The 15,117-nt window shown below is 41.7% G+C and overlaps 1 protein-coding gene across 1 annotated transcript; it reads right to left on the bottom strand.

Annotated features, from left to right (window-relative positions):
* Positions 1-5,007: 5,007 nt before the first annotated feature.
* On the bottom strand, positions 5,008-7,302 carry cdkn1cb (cyclin dependent kinase inhibitor 1Cb). The gene is made up of 3 exons (XM_023400321.2): positions 6,505-7,302; positions 6,214-6,331; positions 5,008-5,762 (listed from the first exon to the last, which is right to left on the bottom strand). Exons 1-2 carry the CDS (start codon positions 7,091-7,093, stop codon positions 6,216-6,218), a joined length of 705 nt encoding a protein of 234 aa, XP_023256089.1. The 5' UTR covers positions 7,094-7,302; the 3' UTR covers positions 5,008-5,762; positions 6,214-6,215.
* Between the last annotated feature and the right edge of the window lie 7,815 nt (positions 7,303-15,117).

Below are 15,117 nucleotides of genomic sequence, written 5' to 3'. Positions count from 1 at the left end.
CTGCAGTGTGCATGCATTGATTGCGCCAAATTATTGGAAACCAGCAACCGACCGATCATTACTGAATCCTTTCAAATGCAAAGACTACAGGTTTAATGATGACTGCAGCCTTTAGGCTACTGTCTTGAATATTGGTTAAAAACAAACAAACAAATATATATCGTTTAATAAACTCTAGTATTCATCTATTTTTAAAACAAGTGGGAAAAACTGTAGTCTTATGCGAGTGAGACAAAACATCCAAGGCTCTCTTAGTTTACTGCACTGTGTATATTCCCACAGCTCAACGCAATCTGGAACATTTACTTGCATAATTGTAAAGTTTTTAATCCCCGACAACAGTTTTGTGATACAGTAGCTGTTTCTGCGGTGCACACGCAGCCCTGACATTCAGCCGCTCGCTCCATCACGTAGAGAAACATTGTAAAGGATCTGCTTTTCTTTTTTCTTTTTTCTGCTCAGCGTTAAATCCGATCCCCTTGATGCGTGGGGAGAGCAAAGTGAATTAGAGATTGAGGTGGGAGGCTGATTAACCAGCCCACCACCACCCGCTACCCCCCACCCTCCCCAACCGAGACCAAAGTCGCGATGTAGAGAAAAGGAGGAGACAGAAAGGAGATATTTGAAAAGCTGCCACGAGTTCCCTGTCACACCGCCTCCTGCGTGGATTGAGCCGTGCTCTTTGTTGTCCCCAGGCATGAATACTGAGTGGATGTAAAGAGAGAAAAAAAAAGGCGCATGAGGAGAGGCGAGAGAGAAAAAAAAGGAAAACATTGAGGCAAGACTTCATCTGGAGTAACCCAAACTAAAAATAACTTGACCTACAATATTGGTCCTTACACAATTCCCTGATGACTAAAACATTTAGCAAATATTTTTACGAGAATATTAGATACATGTGTTGATACGGAAGCTGTGTGGCCCCATTGTAACCAAATAGGCTCTTCTGAATTGATCTTGTAATATATTATAATATTTATCTTATAACATTGTCATGAGACAGGAGTGTGTGATACTTACATAACTTTTATTTGAAGTTCTTCAAACATATGATGTCTCTTTTTGGAGCATTTATTAGACTGCATTTCCCTAATGCATTACTATTATTTACGCCTATTGTGTAACAGGTTGTATGGGTTTTATACTAGTAAAACGCCTGTCACATTTCAGTATTTAGACGGCTACCTGTGCTGTTAGGATTTAAGGCTGATTCCACATACATCAATAATTTGTCTCTGACACACATGGATACGCGCGCTCGCACACACAAACACGCGCGCAAACACACACACACACACACACACACACACAAAGACAGACACACACAGATCTCTCCTCCGGATACAATCACCTTTATGCAAACGCGTGGGTCTGTCTGCCGACTCCACTCCTGAAGTGGAGGGGGGGTGGGGTGATGGGGACGGCACAGGTGTCCAACGATCTAACAACCAACCATCCACCACCCCCACCCCCAACACATCCTCTACACACACACTCTCTCTCTCTCTCTCTCTCTCTCTCACACACACACACACACACACACACACACACACATAGACACACACACAAACTTTCATGTCATTGACCGCTTTGAGATCGCAGGGCTTCAAGGGGAAACAAACACGAAATATTTTGATCAGGAGTCTGAATTAATGAGATTTTTTTCGACACTAATAGTGAAATAAATGTGAGATTTGTGTAAGAAAAGCACCAAAGGAAGATAAAAGGGGCATTTTGGTGAATTTCGGCTCTACAGGCCCCGTTCTTAAGGGAAGATCAGAGTCTGTAATAAAATATATCCACATTTATTTTTTGTTTGACTCATTTATGTAATTTTATTCCTTCGCGATGCAAAGTTCACTGCTTCATTCTTTATTTTATAAAGTCCCAGGAACACAAACAATTGAACTGGTATTGTGCATCTGGATTTCTCATTTGTTTTCCAAAACCAAATATTAAGGCTCTATCAATTAAAAAAAAAAAAAAAAAACACAGATCGGCAGATAATTGTTTGCACTTTGTCAATAATTCCTTGACAGTTTGTGTCTGCAGCTCCTAAACATACACAGACCTGAATTCAGGCCTCCATTCGTCACGCTATAGGTTAAAAAAAAAGAGAAGTCTTTTCAGGGAGGGGGGTAAAGGGGGTCAGGGAGCTTTAACTCGGTGACAAAGCCTCATTTGCAGGTCAATGCGATGGCACACTCGCCTCTCCTCTCCATCCAGCTCGCCTTTGTTCCCTGTCGCCTGCGCCGATGCCAGATGGTCATGGAAAATGCTAATTCCCCTTGGCTGATTTTCCTCCTTTCTATATTTAATTGCAGTCTTTGCAGACTGTCCCGTTAATTGTGTGTTTTGAGTGGTTTAAGTTTTTTTTTTCCTCTGAAATTATATTTTTAGTCGCTACATTTGCATGAAATCCATAAGCCGCTGTGCGTCAGACTGTCTGCAGCTACATCATTTTCCACTTCTGAACCATAAGGGAGCAATATTTTTGGATGAACTTGTGGCCCACTTTACTGAAGATTGACAAGATTTTATTAGAAGTCAATACGATTAATTACAAAAGACAGAATTAACAGGCCCTGCACACAGAGGACATACTGTCCCTGCATGCTCCCTTGTAATTTAAAGATCGACTTTTATATAAAATATGAGGGAAAACATCAAATAGACTCAGATTTAAGACTTCAGATATTAATTTATTCGTTCTGTTTGTGGCAATACGAGTATTTTCAAAATAAATCATATAAAATAAAAGAATGTTTGCATTCCCCCTTTTCTTTTTACTCACAGTTTTGGAGAATTTAATTTAATTTAATTTAAATTGACCTAATTAAATGAAAGAGATGACGGCCTGTATTTCAAAGAAAAAACATTTCTTCTCTGAGGGAATTATCGGTATTATGGCTCTGAAAATAGCGTAATTCAGTATAAGTTATGGCTGAAATACATACAGATATAAAGATGCATCAATCTTGAAGCTTTGACTCACTGGTTAAAGCAAATGAATATAATTTTACTGATGATCATTGAGACAAATGAAACTGTTGACCTGAGTTAGTTTAAAGGTCAGATGGGAGACTGAAGGGCCCATAAGGCTGATTCTCTCCATCAGCAGCTGTTTGTTTAATTACATTCTATTGTAATGAGCTTGTTAATGAGGTCTGTATGTTAGCTGTCATCTCTTTCCTTTATGTCCATCATACATACAACAGGGCTGAATGAAGTTATAATTGTCATTACATTATGTTCCATTTAAACTGTAGAAGCCCATCCAGTCACAAAATATGAAGGCCTTGGCACAGAGGCTGGTATTATTTGTGAGAAACTTCATTTATTATGCATGGAGCATATGATTGAAATAATTTACAGTTTAAAATACAACTGGAATTTTATTTATTTTTATTTTTTTATGTTTAAAGAGAAGCTTACTGTTTGAATTCCGTGCCTTAACCTATGACCTTTCCCACAAAGGCTCGAATTCAATACCTTTTGGAGAAAACGAATGCGACTTTAAGTTCTATTTATTGGGACAAATTCTATATAGTTACACAGCTGTAGAGACAAATAAAGGAAGATGACCCCTTTAACTCTGGAGGGGGACTTGAGCCCCCTGAATGTGTCCAGTCTCCAACATAGAGGGGACTTCATTAAAGTAACACATGAACAGCTGTTGTCTTTAACATGTAAACTATTGAGAATTTAAAACTACACTGAATGGCCTTGCAGCTCCCCGTGGGCATATGGGCGTTAATTAGCTGGATATAGCCATAGATTAATTATAATATTTTTTTCGCCCATTCGTATCAATAGAGCAGCCAGACAAAGTGTCTTTTGTTCTCTGATGCAGGACATTCTGTGGCTGACTGAATGGGTCTTGGCTATGTCTACATGGATTTGCCATATGGCAACAAAAAGGAAAGAATGGAGCCGGAGAGCGCTTTGTGTTGGAAATCAGAACAAGCCCGTCAGAGCTTATGGCTGTATAGAGCTGACAAAGTCACTCTGGCCATCAAAAGTCTCCATTTTCATCAAAACATAAATGTCAGATAGTCAAAGCCATTCAAACAAACCCGGAGAAACTTATGGAAAATTATGAAATATGGCTGTCTTCCACGCACTGACAGTGATCCGGGCCCAGAGCGCATTCACACACACACACACCTACAAACACACACACACACACACACACACACACACACACACACACACACACACTCACACTGCTGCTGCTGCATTTGGCTTCTTTCAATTAAGGGTAAACTTGCAAGTATGACCTGTTGAATGGTTTGTTTCAATAGACGAGGACAATTACAAAGACTAGTAGTTTTCTTTTTCCAGCTCTGGCAGGTGGCCTCCACGCCCGGTGTATCCACGGCGGAGTAAACAGTGTGTGTGAGTGGGTCTTTAGAGGAGCTTGTTGAGTGCGGGTGGATGTGGGGGTGTCTTCGTGGCGGACAAAGCGGGGATCCAAAGGCAGCTGCTGCTTCTTTAGAGGGGCGAAAGGGCCTTTAAATCCCAGCCTATATCCCGCAGCTGCCACGCTGCCCAAGGTTGCATGTCTGAATGCGTTTTTCCCCCCGCAAGGTAGATACGAGCCCCACAGGAGCAGACACACACACACACACACACACACACACACACACACACACGGAGCTCAGTGGAAAGTAACGTACGCTACCTGCGTCATAGGTGTCTGAGATAAGAGTTTGTTGTGCTTTCTTTGCATCACTACCTGCCTGAAATATTATAAATCCTCCTTAAAACGCAAATTTAAAATTGTTAAGAGTCAATGAGGTGAAGGCAGCCATCTTTAATGAAATCTACAATAAAGCCTTTGTTCCTCTTTGTATCTAAATTATTAAACAGGAGGCTGCGGAGCTGAAGAAAGCAGACACTATGAAGTCCCCCTTGTCTCATTTACACTTTCAAGACTTAAATTTACCAGCAACTAGTTTCAAAACCCCCGAACTAAACCGGACAGAAACACAGCAACAAATCTGCTTTAAAGTTGAAGTGAAAAATATTTTATTCTCATCTCTTGCAAGACATAATTAGGGCACTTGTATGAAAACACAAAAATAGAAACGGCTCAGAAACACAAAGAAACCTTTTTTTTCCAAGTGTGGACTACTATGGGGAAGCTACATGATTGCAAAACATCACAATAGGAAAATGTAAATAATAAAATAAAATAAAATAAAAACATGCCCTTTGGCTAAATCAACAAGGCATTTTAAAAATATAAAGAAACATAAATAAATTATAAGTTAGAATAGTCTTAAAAATATACATTTACAGAAAAACCAGAACAGAAATAAACATTTATAGGCTATTGTCTCTATAAAGCTGTACACTTTTGGCCAGTGTAGACAATTTTTTTTTTTTTTTTTTAAGTAATTTAGGATTGCACAGATGTTAAAACATTTAACACTGTCGAGTGGCTGTATGCAAAAGCAATAATGAATGCTACATTTGTACTGGATAGAAGTCTTTCGGCGAAATTTCCTCTCCTTTCCTCTCCCTCCCCCCCAAACCGTTCAGTCCTGAGAGTCTGCTCCCGTGTTCAGGCTCCGCTCCGCCGGGGCGCACCGAGCCGGAGCAGCCGGCCGATCAGCCGGGCTTCCTTCCCCAACAGCACCGTCCCACCGTTTTCTATCCTCCTTTCCAGCGTTTAAGTGGCGGGGTCAAAACATCTTCCCATTGATCCTCAAAAATGCGCAGGAAAATAGTGCAACAACAAAAACAAAGAAAAACACCTGGAAGAGGAATAAAACACGGATTAGTTTTTCTGGAGAAGCAATTCCGAAGAAAGACGCGACTCAGCTTTCCGAGGAAACAGGAAATGTAGCCTCAGCAGCAGGCGTCACCCTTTACCCAAGCTTTTTCCCGCCATATCGTGACGCACATCCCCCTCCCCCAACCACTAGTGTTACTACAGCTACTACTATCACTACTACTGCGATTTCACCACCACAAACTCTCCCCACCCCCCTCTCACAGATAAGCCTGTCTGCGCTTTTTGGCTCATGTAGGCTAATCCTTTACAATTAACCCAGGAAAAACAAAACACAAACAGCCTAACTAGTTATAAGGCAGCAAATAACGTAAATACAACAAATGATATTCAGCATAATGAATATTTAAGATGGAATGAAGCAGCATTGTCACATTAAACTATAGATGTAAGCTTTTAAATAGGAAAAATACCTTCAACGGATCCTCTTTCGTGGAGTTTGTTCCAACTGGATTGGAGACTTGGAGAGGTGGCACGCGCTCACATCATTAGATTTTCTATCAGCAGCCCTCTTACGTTTCACGAAAAAGTCTGTAGAGAAGAAAAGAAACCGTTAGTTCACATGAATCCACCTAAACGTAAATTACGCACGGCAGAGCGACAGACTGAGGGATGGTTTGGATACGGGGCGCAGCTCTGACGCCGAGAACGCAGCCTGGATGTGAGATTTAAAAAAAAAAAAAAAAAAAAAGTCTTATATTCACCTGTGATGTGTGTGTTGTTGTCAGTAGCGGCTGTCCTCTTGCGTCTAACACACGGGACTTGTCTGTGAGTCTGCTTCCCTGAGTTGAGCTTGTCTGTGCGGTTCTCCTGGTTGACCTCCACCTGGCAGGGTGTGCTGCTGCTGCTGCTGCTGCTGCTGCTGCTGCTGCTGCTGCTGCTGCTGCTGCTGCTGCTGCTGCTCTCCGGCGCGGCCAAACGCTCCAGTACATCCATACGAGGCGTCTCCGGGAGTTCAGAGTCCGCGGAGGGCTTCTGCTTGACGGGCGTCTCAGGCACCCGGGTCCTGCCGTTTTGTACAGAGTCCTGATAAAACACCGGGGTCTTATCCACGGGCACCTCTTCCCACTCGTAATCCCCAACCAGCGGGGTGTTGGCCTCGAAATTAAAGTTCCATCTCTGCTGGTCGCGCTCGTTAATCTCCCGCATCTTGGCTTTCATCTCCCGGCTCAGTTCATCGTGATCCACCGGTCCAAAGAGATTACGACAAACGCTGGTGCGTCTGTGGAGAGGGAAGGTCCTCCTGGCCACCAGCCTCTCCAGCGCGCTGCTCGATAACTGGACGTTGGACATCTCCAAAATCTTTCCAAACAAGCCCAAAAAGAACACAGAAGAAGATGCCCGATGTGGCTGATTGATCCCTGATGAGAGAAGATCAGGTGCTGTTGTTGTGCCTTAGGAGTGTTTATGTGTGTGTCTTTCCTCTCTTTCTCCTCGCTCTTGTGACTCCCTCCCGCACACGGTTCTGTTTAAATGTACCTTCGTAGTGAGATGTGGAGTTTATAACCTCCCAACACGTCCTCAGTCACAGCAGCCACCTCGCACGACTTTCTCATTGGCTGCCCTAAGTCCAACCCTCTCCAGAAACACACACTCACACGCACGCACACGCACACACTAACACACACACACACACACACACACACACACACACACACACGTACAACCCCCACCCTGATTTCCCGTCGGCCATCGGTGCCAATTTGGCTGTGCTCCGAGCAGAACGCATCGTTTTGATTTTTCTCTCGCGGTGTCACCTCTGGGACAACACTGGACTTTCCCGGTGACAGCGTGAAACTGTTGGAGCTGCACTTTCAGGTCGCCCTCGCGTACTTCTGCAGACGCCTGCATCCATTATCGGACACGGATTTGATTTCCTCCATCCTCCGCCCAATTACTGATGCGCTGTGCGTCCGATAATGGGTTTACAGCGATCTACTGATCTATTAAAGCACTAAATGGCTGCACGTACACTCTGCATTGTTTATTGTTTATTATGACTTTAGAATTAAATGAGAGAGAAACTTTATGGGGCCAGTTACACTGCCCGATGTTTGACCCCCTCGACGTTCATACACACACACACACACACACACACACACACACACACACACACACACACTACATACACATACGCACACACACACACTATACACCCTCAGCAGTCGAAAGCCCTGCGTTTCTCTCTCACCACAATAACAACACCTCAGCTGCTCGGGTTGTGTAGTATCTCCATTCAGCAGTGTGCAGGGATCGGAGAGGTGCTTTAGTTTTACGCACAGAGGCAAAGTAAACAACACGAAGGGAAGGAGGGTCACACATGAAAATTGCTTCTATGTAGTCATAAACCCAGCCGAGCAGTTTTAACCCAATAAACAAAACAAAGACACCTCGTGAAGATTACGCTCTTTCGTGTTTTAAAAAGATTACTATGATCCAGTTAAGCAGTGGATTACAAACCGCTGCTCCCCAACACTAATAAAGACACTGACTGCAGAGAAAGAAACAAGTTTGACTGAATTTCATATAAGAATAAAAATCAAAGTATCAGTGTCACACTCCATTAACAAAGGTGTTCAGATACAGTGCGAAAGAGTGAGGTTATTCACGGCGGTATAAGCTTCATCACCGGAGCCATTCCACTGTCAGGTTGTCACCACTTGGGTCTGTCTGTGTGTGTGTGTGTGTGTGTGTGTGTGTGTGTGTGTGTGTGTGTGCATGCATTTACTTCATTGTTGGGTAACGCGCGATAACCCGTCTCATTATCTGCGGACGTTGATTGCATGGTGCCTGCAGTCTCCAGTCTGAGAGACAGACAACACCTCGCAGTGGACAACAGGTGCACAGCGACTCCCTGTGGTTCAACACCACCACCGCAGTAAGAGCTCCTTAACACCCACCCCCCCTATAAGTTTTTGCTTTTAGATGTTTAATTACACGAAGTGTCTGAAACCCATGACCAAAATAGTCATTCATTCTGTCATTGTGTTAATTATGAATGGAATTATAGAGAAAACAAATTATTCTCGCTTTTGCTAGGGACCCCTAAGAACTCCCTCGAGGAACCCTGGTATAGACTACATATTTCAGACTTCAATTTATTTGTCATCTATTTTTTAAGTAATTCTGATGCGCTGCTGTACCTTTATTTTAATGGAGTAATTTAATTGCACTAAGTATTAACAATTGCTTTCTTGTAATACAAAAAAAACCTAATTTACACTTTGTCCTGGGTTTAAGTGAGCAAGCAGCAACATTTCTGAACCTGTGACTCTTTGTTTACGCTCTCTTGTAAGTTAGTCAGAGTGGGAAACACCATGTGACACCATGATGTCAGATGAGGGTGACCGAGGTGTATAAGGTCACAGTGTCACGTTAATTAAAGTGTCAGGAGGGGGTTTGTCATCTGAGTTAGCTGCCAGCCTGTATGACTCACCTGTTCCAAAGGTCAGGTGCTCTCTGACAGTGAGGTCCCTTCACCAGGCGATGCTCCGTCCCTCAGGCTGGACATGTGATTCATCTAATCTACATGTCGTATCGTAGCAGTTCACATGCACAAAAACAGTCCTCTTGTAAAAACTTGAACTCATTAAACTAAAACCTCTGACACATTCTCTGAATCAAACTAATGTGTGACTTTATTAGGCTATTCCGTTATTCTGACAAATAACTATAATTGACTTAAACATAATGTACTGGGGGACTGGGAACATTCATCTTTATAGGGCTCATCTGATGAGATCTTTTTTTTTTTTTTTTAATGTCAAATAAATTTAAATGAGCTTTTCTTGATTGTTTCTGTTCATTAAAACAAATGAAAATGATTAGATCAAAGCTGTGATTAATGCCACACTTATCTGGTGATTATCATTCTGATTGTGATCAGAAACATGAAACAGAATTTTCCCTTTGAGATCAAAACGGGTAGAAATCTGTGTGTGGTGTGCTGGTTCCCTCTAGTGGTGAAATGTACTTACTACTACTTTTTTTAACAGCTTATTTTAAAGCAATGTGTTTATTTTAATTCTCTCATTACATAAAATAAATGTAGATTATTAAATCAGATACTTAGTTTGACCTAATTAATATAATATATCTTACTAATCAATTAAGTGTATAAACATGCTCCTGAATGGATTACAGATCATGATGATGATCAGTTTGATCATAAAGGTGCTTTTGTTTTGATCATTTACATAAAACTCCACTCAAACACAAAATAATCTCCATGTCTGATCTTGTTACTCAGTTTCAAACGGGTTACAGATTTACTTTGAGAAGTGGGAGGAGGACTTCTGCTCCTCAGGCACTAGTTTTCTTTCGAACAGATATTGTCAGCTGATGTTTGAGAGGCCATGAAAATGCAACAAGAAAGTCTGAATTCATTAGTTTAGAAGATAATCTCACAGATTTCATCGGAGCAACAGGTCAGTCAGCCCCTGTGACGTCCTCCAACCTGTTTCTCTGACAAACGCAGCAGTATGATCCTTCATCTTTAAATACACTCACACACACACACACACACACACACACACACACACACACACACACTGGCTTAACTTGCTCTTTCACAGAAATGGAAATAGCCAGAGGGCGAAATGTGAGTTAAAAAAAAAAAGACCCGGGCTCTGCAGACGCTTGATGTCCATTGATGGAGCAGAGACCAGAAACAGGTTTGCACAGTTTGTATTGTTAAGTGACGTCCCCTGAATGTGCCCCGACACATTCAATGACTCACTGCAAGACACTGACCCAAGAAAAACGTTTGCGTTTACAGACTTCTGTGAGACAGAATGAAAAGTAAAGTTCAATTCAAACAGAACTCTCTGTTGAAGCTCTGTCTCAACAGTAATGGCTTCTGTGGTCTTACTGGATTGGTTTGTATTTATTTTTATGCAATATTGATGATTTGTTTCCAGATGTCACATTAAACAAGGTACACTAGATATGAGTGTTGTATATATAGTGCCAATGAAGAAATAAAAAAAACGAATAGAAAGGATAATAAATATGTGCATCGTTCTCTGTGAGACTCTAGAAAACACCTGTAAATAAAACAAAAATCTACAGCAGAAATTATATGTTTGACAGCATTTAACCTATTTAACACTTATGAACCACGTCTTTTTCTTGTCTGCAAATTGAAGTGTTTTGTGATGTTCTTTGTCATGGCTGCTGTGGGTGAGTGTTTTTTGTTTTTGACTTATGAAGGCATTAAGAAAAAAAAAGGGGCGGGGGGGGGCGCTTCCAAGGTGTTGCCATCCACCCCCACCTAGACCACTCACCTGAACAAACTCATCCTTTTGATGTAACAGAGGGGCTGCAGGCAACACCGCGGGGCCCTTTAGAAGGAGGATGGATGGTCACTCGATCCCACAATCCCACGTGGCACCTATAAAACTGCTTTCTCTGCATGCTGCCTTTTAAGCTTGAAGGTGGCCATCGTTTGACACACCCGGCTGGGACCATTTCCTGGATGAGTTAGGAACTGTTTCCTACGTAACGACCCGCTCCACCAAATCATGTATGTGTCTATAAGCTCGTCAGAAACTTCAAAGACAGGCATCTTCTCAACAGCAATGAGCAGTGCAGACGCAGTGATGAGATCCTTTAATTATGTCTTGTTATAGGATGAAACTTCAGCTTTGCAACTGATACATTTAAATAACACCCTATGTGATCTGTTATTTTGTGATTACTTTCGTGAAAGAAAGCTAAACCAAAGCAGTTCATCCATTGCATATATTGTTTAATGAGGTGTGCAATGCTGTCATCATTTGATGCAAATGCTTCTTGAGTTTAAAGCCCTGCAGTTACATTTCTGCGTGTCCTCTTTTATTTTCATTAAATTCTGTTCCTTGGTGATGACTCAAGATTTCGTATAGGCTACCTTAGTGTTACCAAATTCTGCTGAAGTCTGGGTGTATTGATAAGGACACATCTTGGCTCCCTTGTGGACGTCTGTGGTTCTCTTTTTTTAAACCTTGAAGAACTGCTCATTAGCAACAGCTGTCATTGCCACTGATTTTATTCACTAATATCTCAATAAAAATAGAGCAGAAAGTGCTTCCTGCAAAAGCTGTTGGCACATTGTCCGACATGCAATGGGTTGATGTTTCAGCCAAAACATGCACTGAAATAAACCTGCGCCCGGTGCTTTAAGAACATCTTGTGCAGAGTTAAAAATAGCTCCTGAAATGTTTTCATAATGCTTTTGCAGAGGCAAAGAACCAAATTAAAATACGTGATGAAAAGGCAGTCATGCATCGCTTGCACCTAAGTTGTTCTGTTCCTTTCAAAATGACACTTTACAGCTGTGTGCTTTTGTCTTCCTGTCCCTTGACCTAATTTGAACTCTGCCTCTCCATTATTCCAGCTGCATTTCATAGTCTGTAAAGGTCAGAGTTGTGACGTTGGAAGCTTCATAGTTTTTAAATGAGTTTGTAATTGTAGGAGTTAAAGAGGTACGTGCTCTGAATCAGAGATTGTCATTGTATTAAAATAATATCTGTTGGTTAGAAACGATGAATGTCTTCAAAGGAGCAGCATCACTCAAGGGGCTTTTTGTTTTTGAATGCAAATCGTTTTATATGCCATGCAGTCAAACATTATAAACTGAGTTTAAAGAAATACTAAAAGCCTGGGGCTACTCCTGCCATTCATTTACCTTTATAATTACAAAACCGCTCTCCTCACAGTTTATGATCCACAGTGGCCACTGAGTTTCTCGGCCCTGAGTGGGCCTCATCCAGCCTGTGGGGAATGTTGCCTTTGGCTGCGGGTACAACAATACCAATCATTTTAAACACACACCCACACACACACACACACACACACACACACACACACACAAACACACACCCACACACACACACATTTATTTTTCTACAAAATAAACTCAGAGGGACAGTTAATAACAACATAATAATGTGCAAAGTAGACCACAAATTAGAAAAATATTTTAGAGGTTAAGTCAGCTGCTTTGGGCAGCGGCTGAAAAAACACTTGAATCCTTTAAAAACAGCACTAACACATTTGAATGTTGCTTTCAAAACTGTAGTTAAATGTACAGAGGTATTAGGCATCCCACTAATCTATAACTAAAAGTAATTTAAAGAAAGTTTCCTTGAGGGTTAAACGTATGGATGCATTAACATGATGTTTAATCACCAACTGATCACAGGATATGATCTTTCACAGGCCTGGATTAAGAATGCAGAGGCTCCAGGTCATAAAATCTTGGAGCCCCCCCTTCGCTCCCCACACACATGCAATCCAGGTTTTTAATTCTGGGTTATCATTGGAGGCTACTATCTAATGGGAACACCTGTAGCTTGAACAGGATGTACACTGACAGGCTACAGTGATGATCACAACCTGAAGGACAATGTCAGCACCTGTAGATGTATTCATACAGGATTTACACCATGTGATGGCAACAACACTTTCCTGAGATGGCAGCAACAATATCAACACATGAGCCTACAGTGTGCAGCTGAATTACATACACAAGCACATACTGGCCCATCTCCACCAGTACAGATGTATGATTCAGATTCTTCCATCTCTCACACACACACACACACACACACACACACACACACACACACACACTAATCGACTCATACAGCTCTGCATAGGTAGACCTATAACAATTAATAATATATGTAATCTGTATCATACAGGATTTCCACCAGATCACACATCCTGACAGAAAACACATTGATACAACAGCCAAATATTTCCATATATATTAAATGTATCAAATATATCCAATCACAGCCAATGCTTTTCTGCCAGAGACATTATGTTGTTGTTAGTTAGCTGTTCAATCACTGGACTTTGTTATGAAAACAATGCTCCCTATCAGCCTCTAACAGCCCTCCTCAGTCACTTCATCCTCGCAGCTGAAGGGTTGAAATAGCTAAAAGTAATAGATGAATGAAGGGGCAGTCAAACTGGTAACCTACCTGCCGCTGGGTCTCTGCCATCCGCTCGGGCTCAGGTGGAGATGAGGGTGGGGCAGTTGAGCAGGTGTGTGTTTCAGGACTGTTGCTCTCTGCCTCTGTTTCCCGCTGATGCTCTGTTGAACTAAAGTTAGTGGCTGCTGTTACTGTCCTCCTCCTCTTCCGTGTTAGCATCGTCCTCTTAATGCTAGCAAGCGGACTTTTCACAATAGGTCATACAGATAGTTTGTGTTTCTGAATTCCCGCCTCTGTCTTTGACGTTTGACCGCTCCAATGTTTGTTTTACAAAAACAAAAAGCAAGTATTAGGCCCCAGTTGGCGTGGGTTTGGAGGCCCCCTACAGTTCAGAGGCCCCCGGACACCGGTCGACTCGGCCCAGTGGATAATCCCAAGATAAATGTAGTGAAGTGAAAAGTGCAACAATATCCTCTGAGCTACAGCTGAGTGAAAGTATAAACTTTTCCTGGTTATGCAAGAGAGAGTTAAAGGTGGTTTTGCCATGTGTCATCAGTTGAGGGTTTTTTCCAGCTACCACATTGCATCTCGAGGAGGATGTCCTGAATGGATCTTTGACAAACCAAACCTGATGATGTACTCCAAGCAAAGGTTAGGCCTATAACTCAGCAGTTGCTGCTTGGAAAACTCTTAAAAGCGTCTGCAAGTCTCAGTTGTTGAGGAAAAGACAGTGTCTCCATCTGTGGGCAAATCAAGCTGTTGATGGCTGTTGGGGGAGTTTACACGACACTGGTGGACACATATGAACTCTTCTACGTTAAAATAACCACAGTCCTCGAACTCCTGTATTTCCTGAGTGAATAAATTATGTAACTACAGTGCTATAGTGCTGTAAACATAAAGCTTCCAGAAAGTAAAATAGCCACGAGGGTCTCATAATCTGTAACTAAAATATATACAGTATAGACATATCAATATGCCCTAATAAGAGAAACATTGGGGTTGCTAGGTTGTGAAAACTTGGCTGGTTTTGATGCTCTTTGTACATGGTACTCGGTTTATCTTCATCAGGAGGTCTCCTCCAATGGACAACTTGACTTGAGTACCTTCTGGAAAAGTGCTGCAAGGAATGTGGACCACAAACCATTCATTAACAGCTTACAACCACATGATTGATGTTTTTGTTTAAAACATTAGGGTATAGCCCCAGTAGCAGAGAGACTGAAAAGTGTTTGATGGATTATTAGAGTGAGAACCCTTAGGTATTTTTCAATGGATTTGGTTATAAAAAAAAAAAAAACTGTTAAGAGATTTTTTAAAACTTGACAACCCAAAAGTTACTTTTATCAGTGGTTATGACTGCTCCACAGAACATCAGAAAAAAGTAATTATTAA

Source organism: Seriola lalandi, unplaced genomic scaffold (assembly GCF_002814215.2).
Source record: "Seriola lalandi dorsalis isolate HSWRI2012SDOR001 ecotype SW California unplaced genomic scaffold, Sedor1 jcf7180002052274, whole genome shotgun sequence".
In the NCBI taxonomy this organism is placed as follows: domain Eukaryota; kingdom Metazoa; phylum Chordata; class Actinopteri; order Carangiformes; family Carangidae; genus Seriola; species Seriola lalandi.
The sequence above is the reverse complement of the archived record's forward strand: the minus strand, read 5'-3'. Positions and strand labels throughout refer to the sequence as shown.

What these genes read in the sequence shown, in the direction of transcription:
- cdkn1cb (XM_023400321.2), bottom strand. Translation starts at nt 7,093, where the DNA reads ATGTCCAACGTCCAGTTATCGAGCAGCGCGCTGGAGAGGCTGGTGGCC. An exon ending in CAACAACACACACATCACAG is followed by an intron (nt 6,332 to 6,504) that starts GTGAATATAAGA and finishes TCTTCTCTACAG; the next exon opens with ACTTTTTCGTGAAACGTAAG.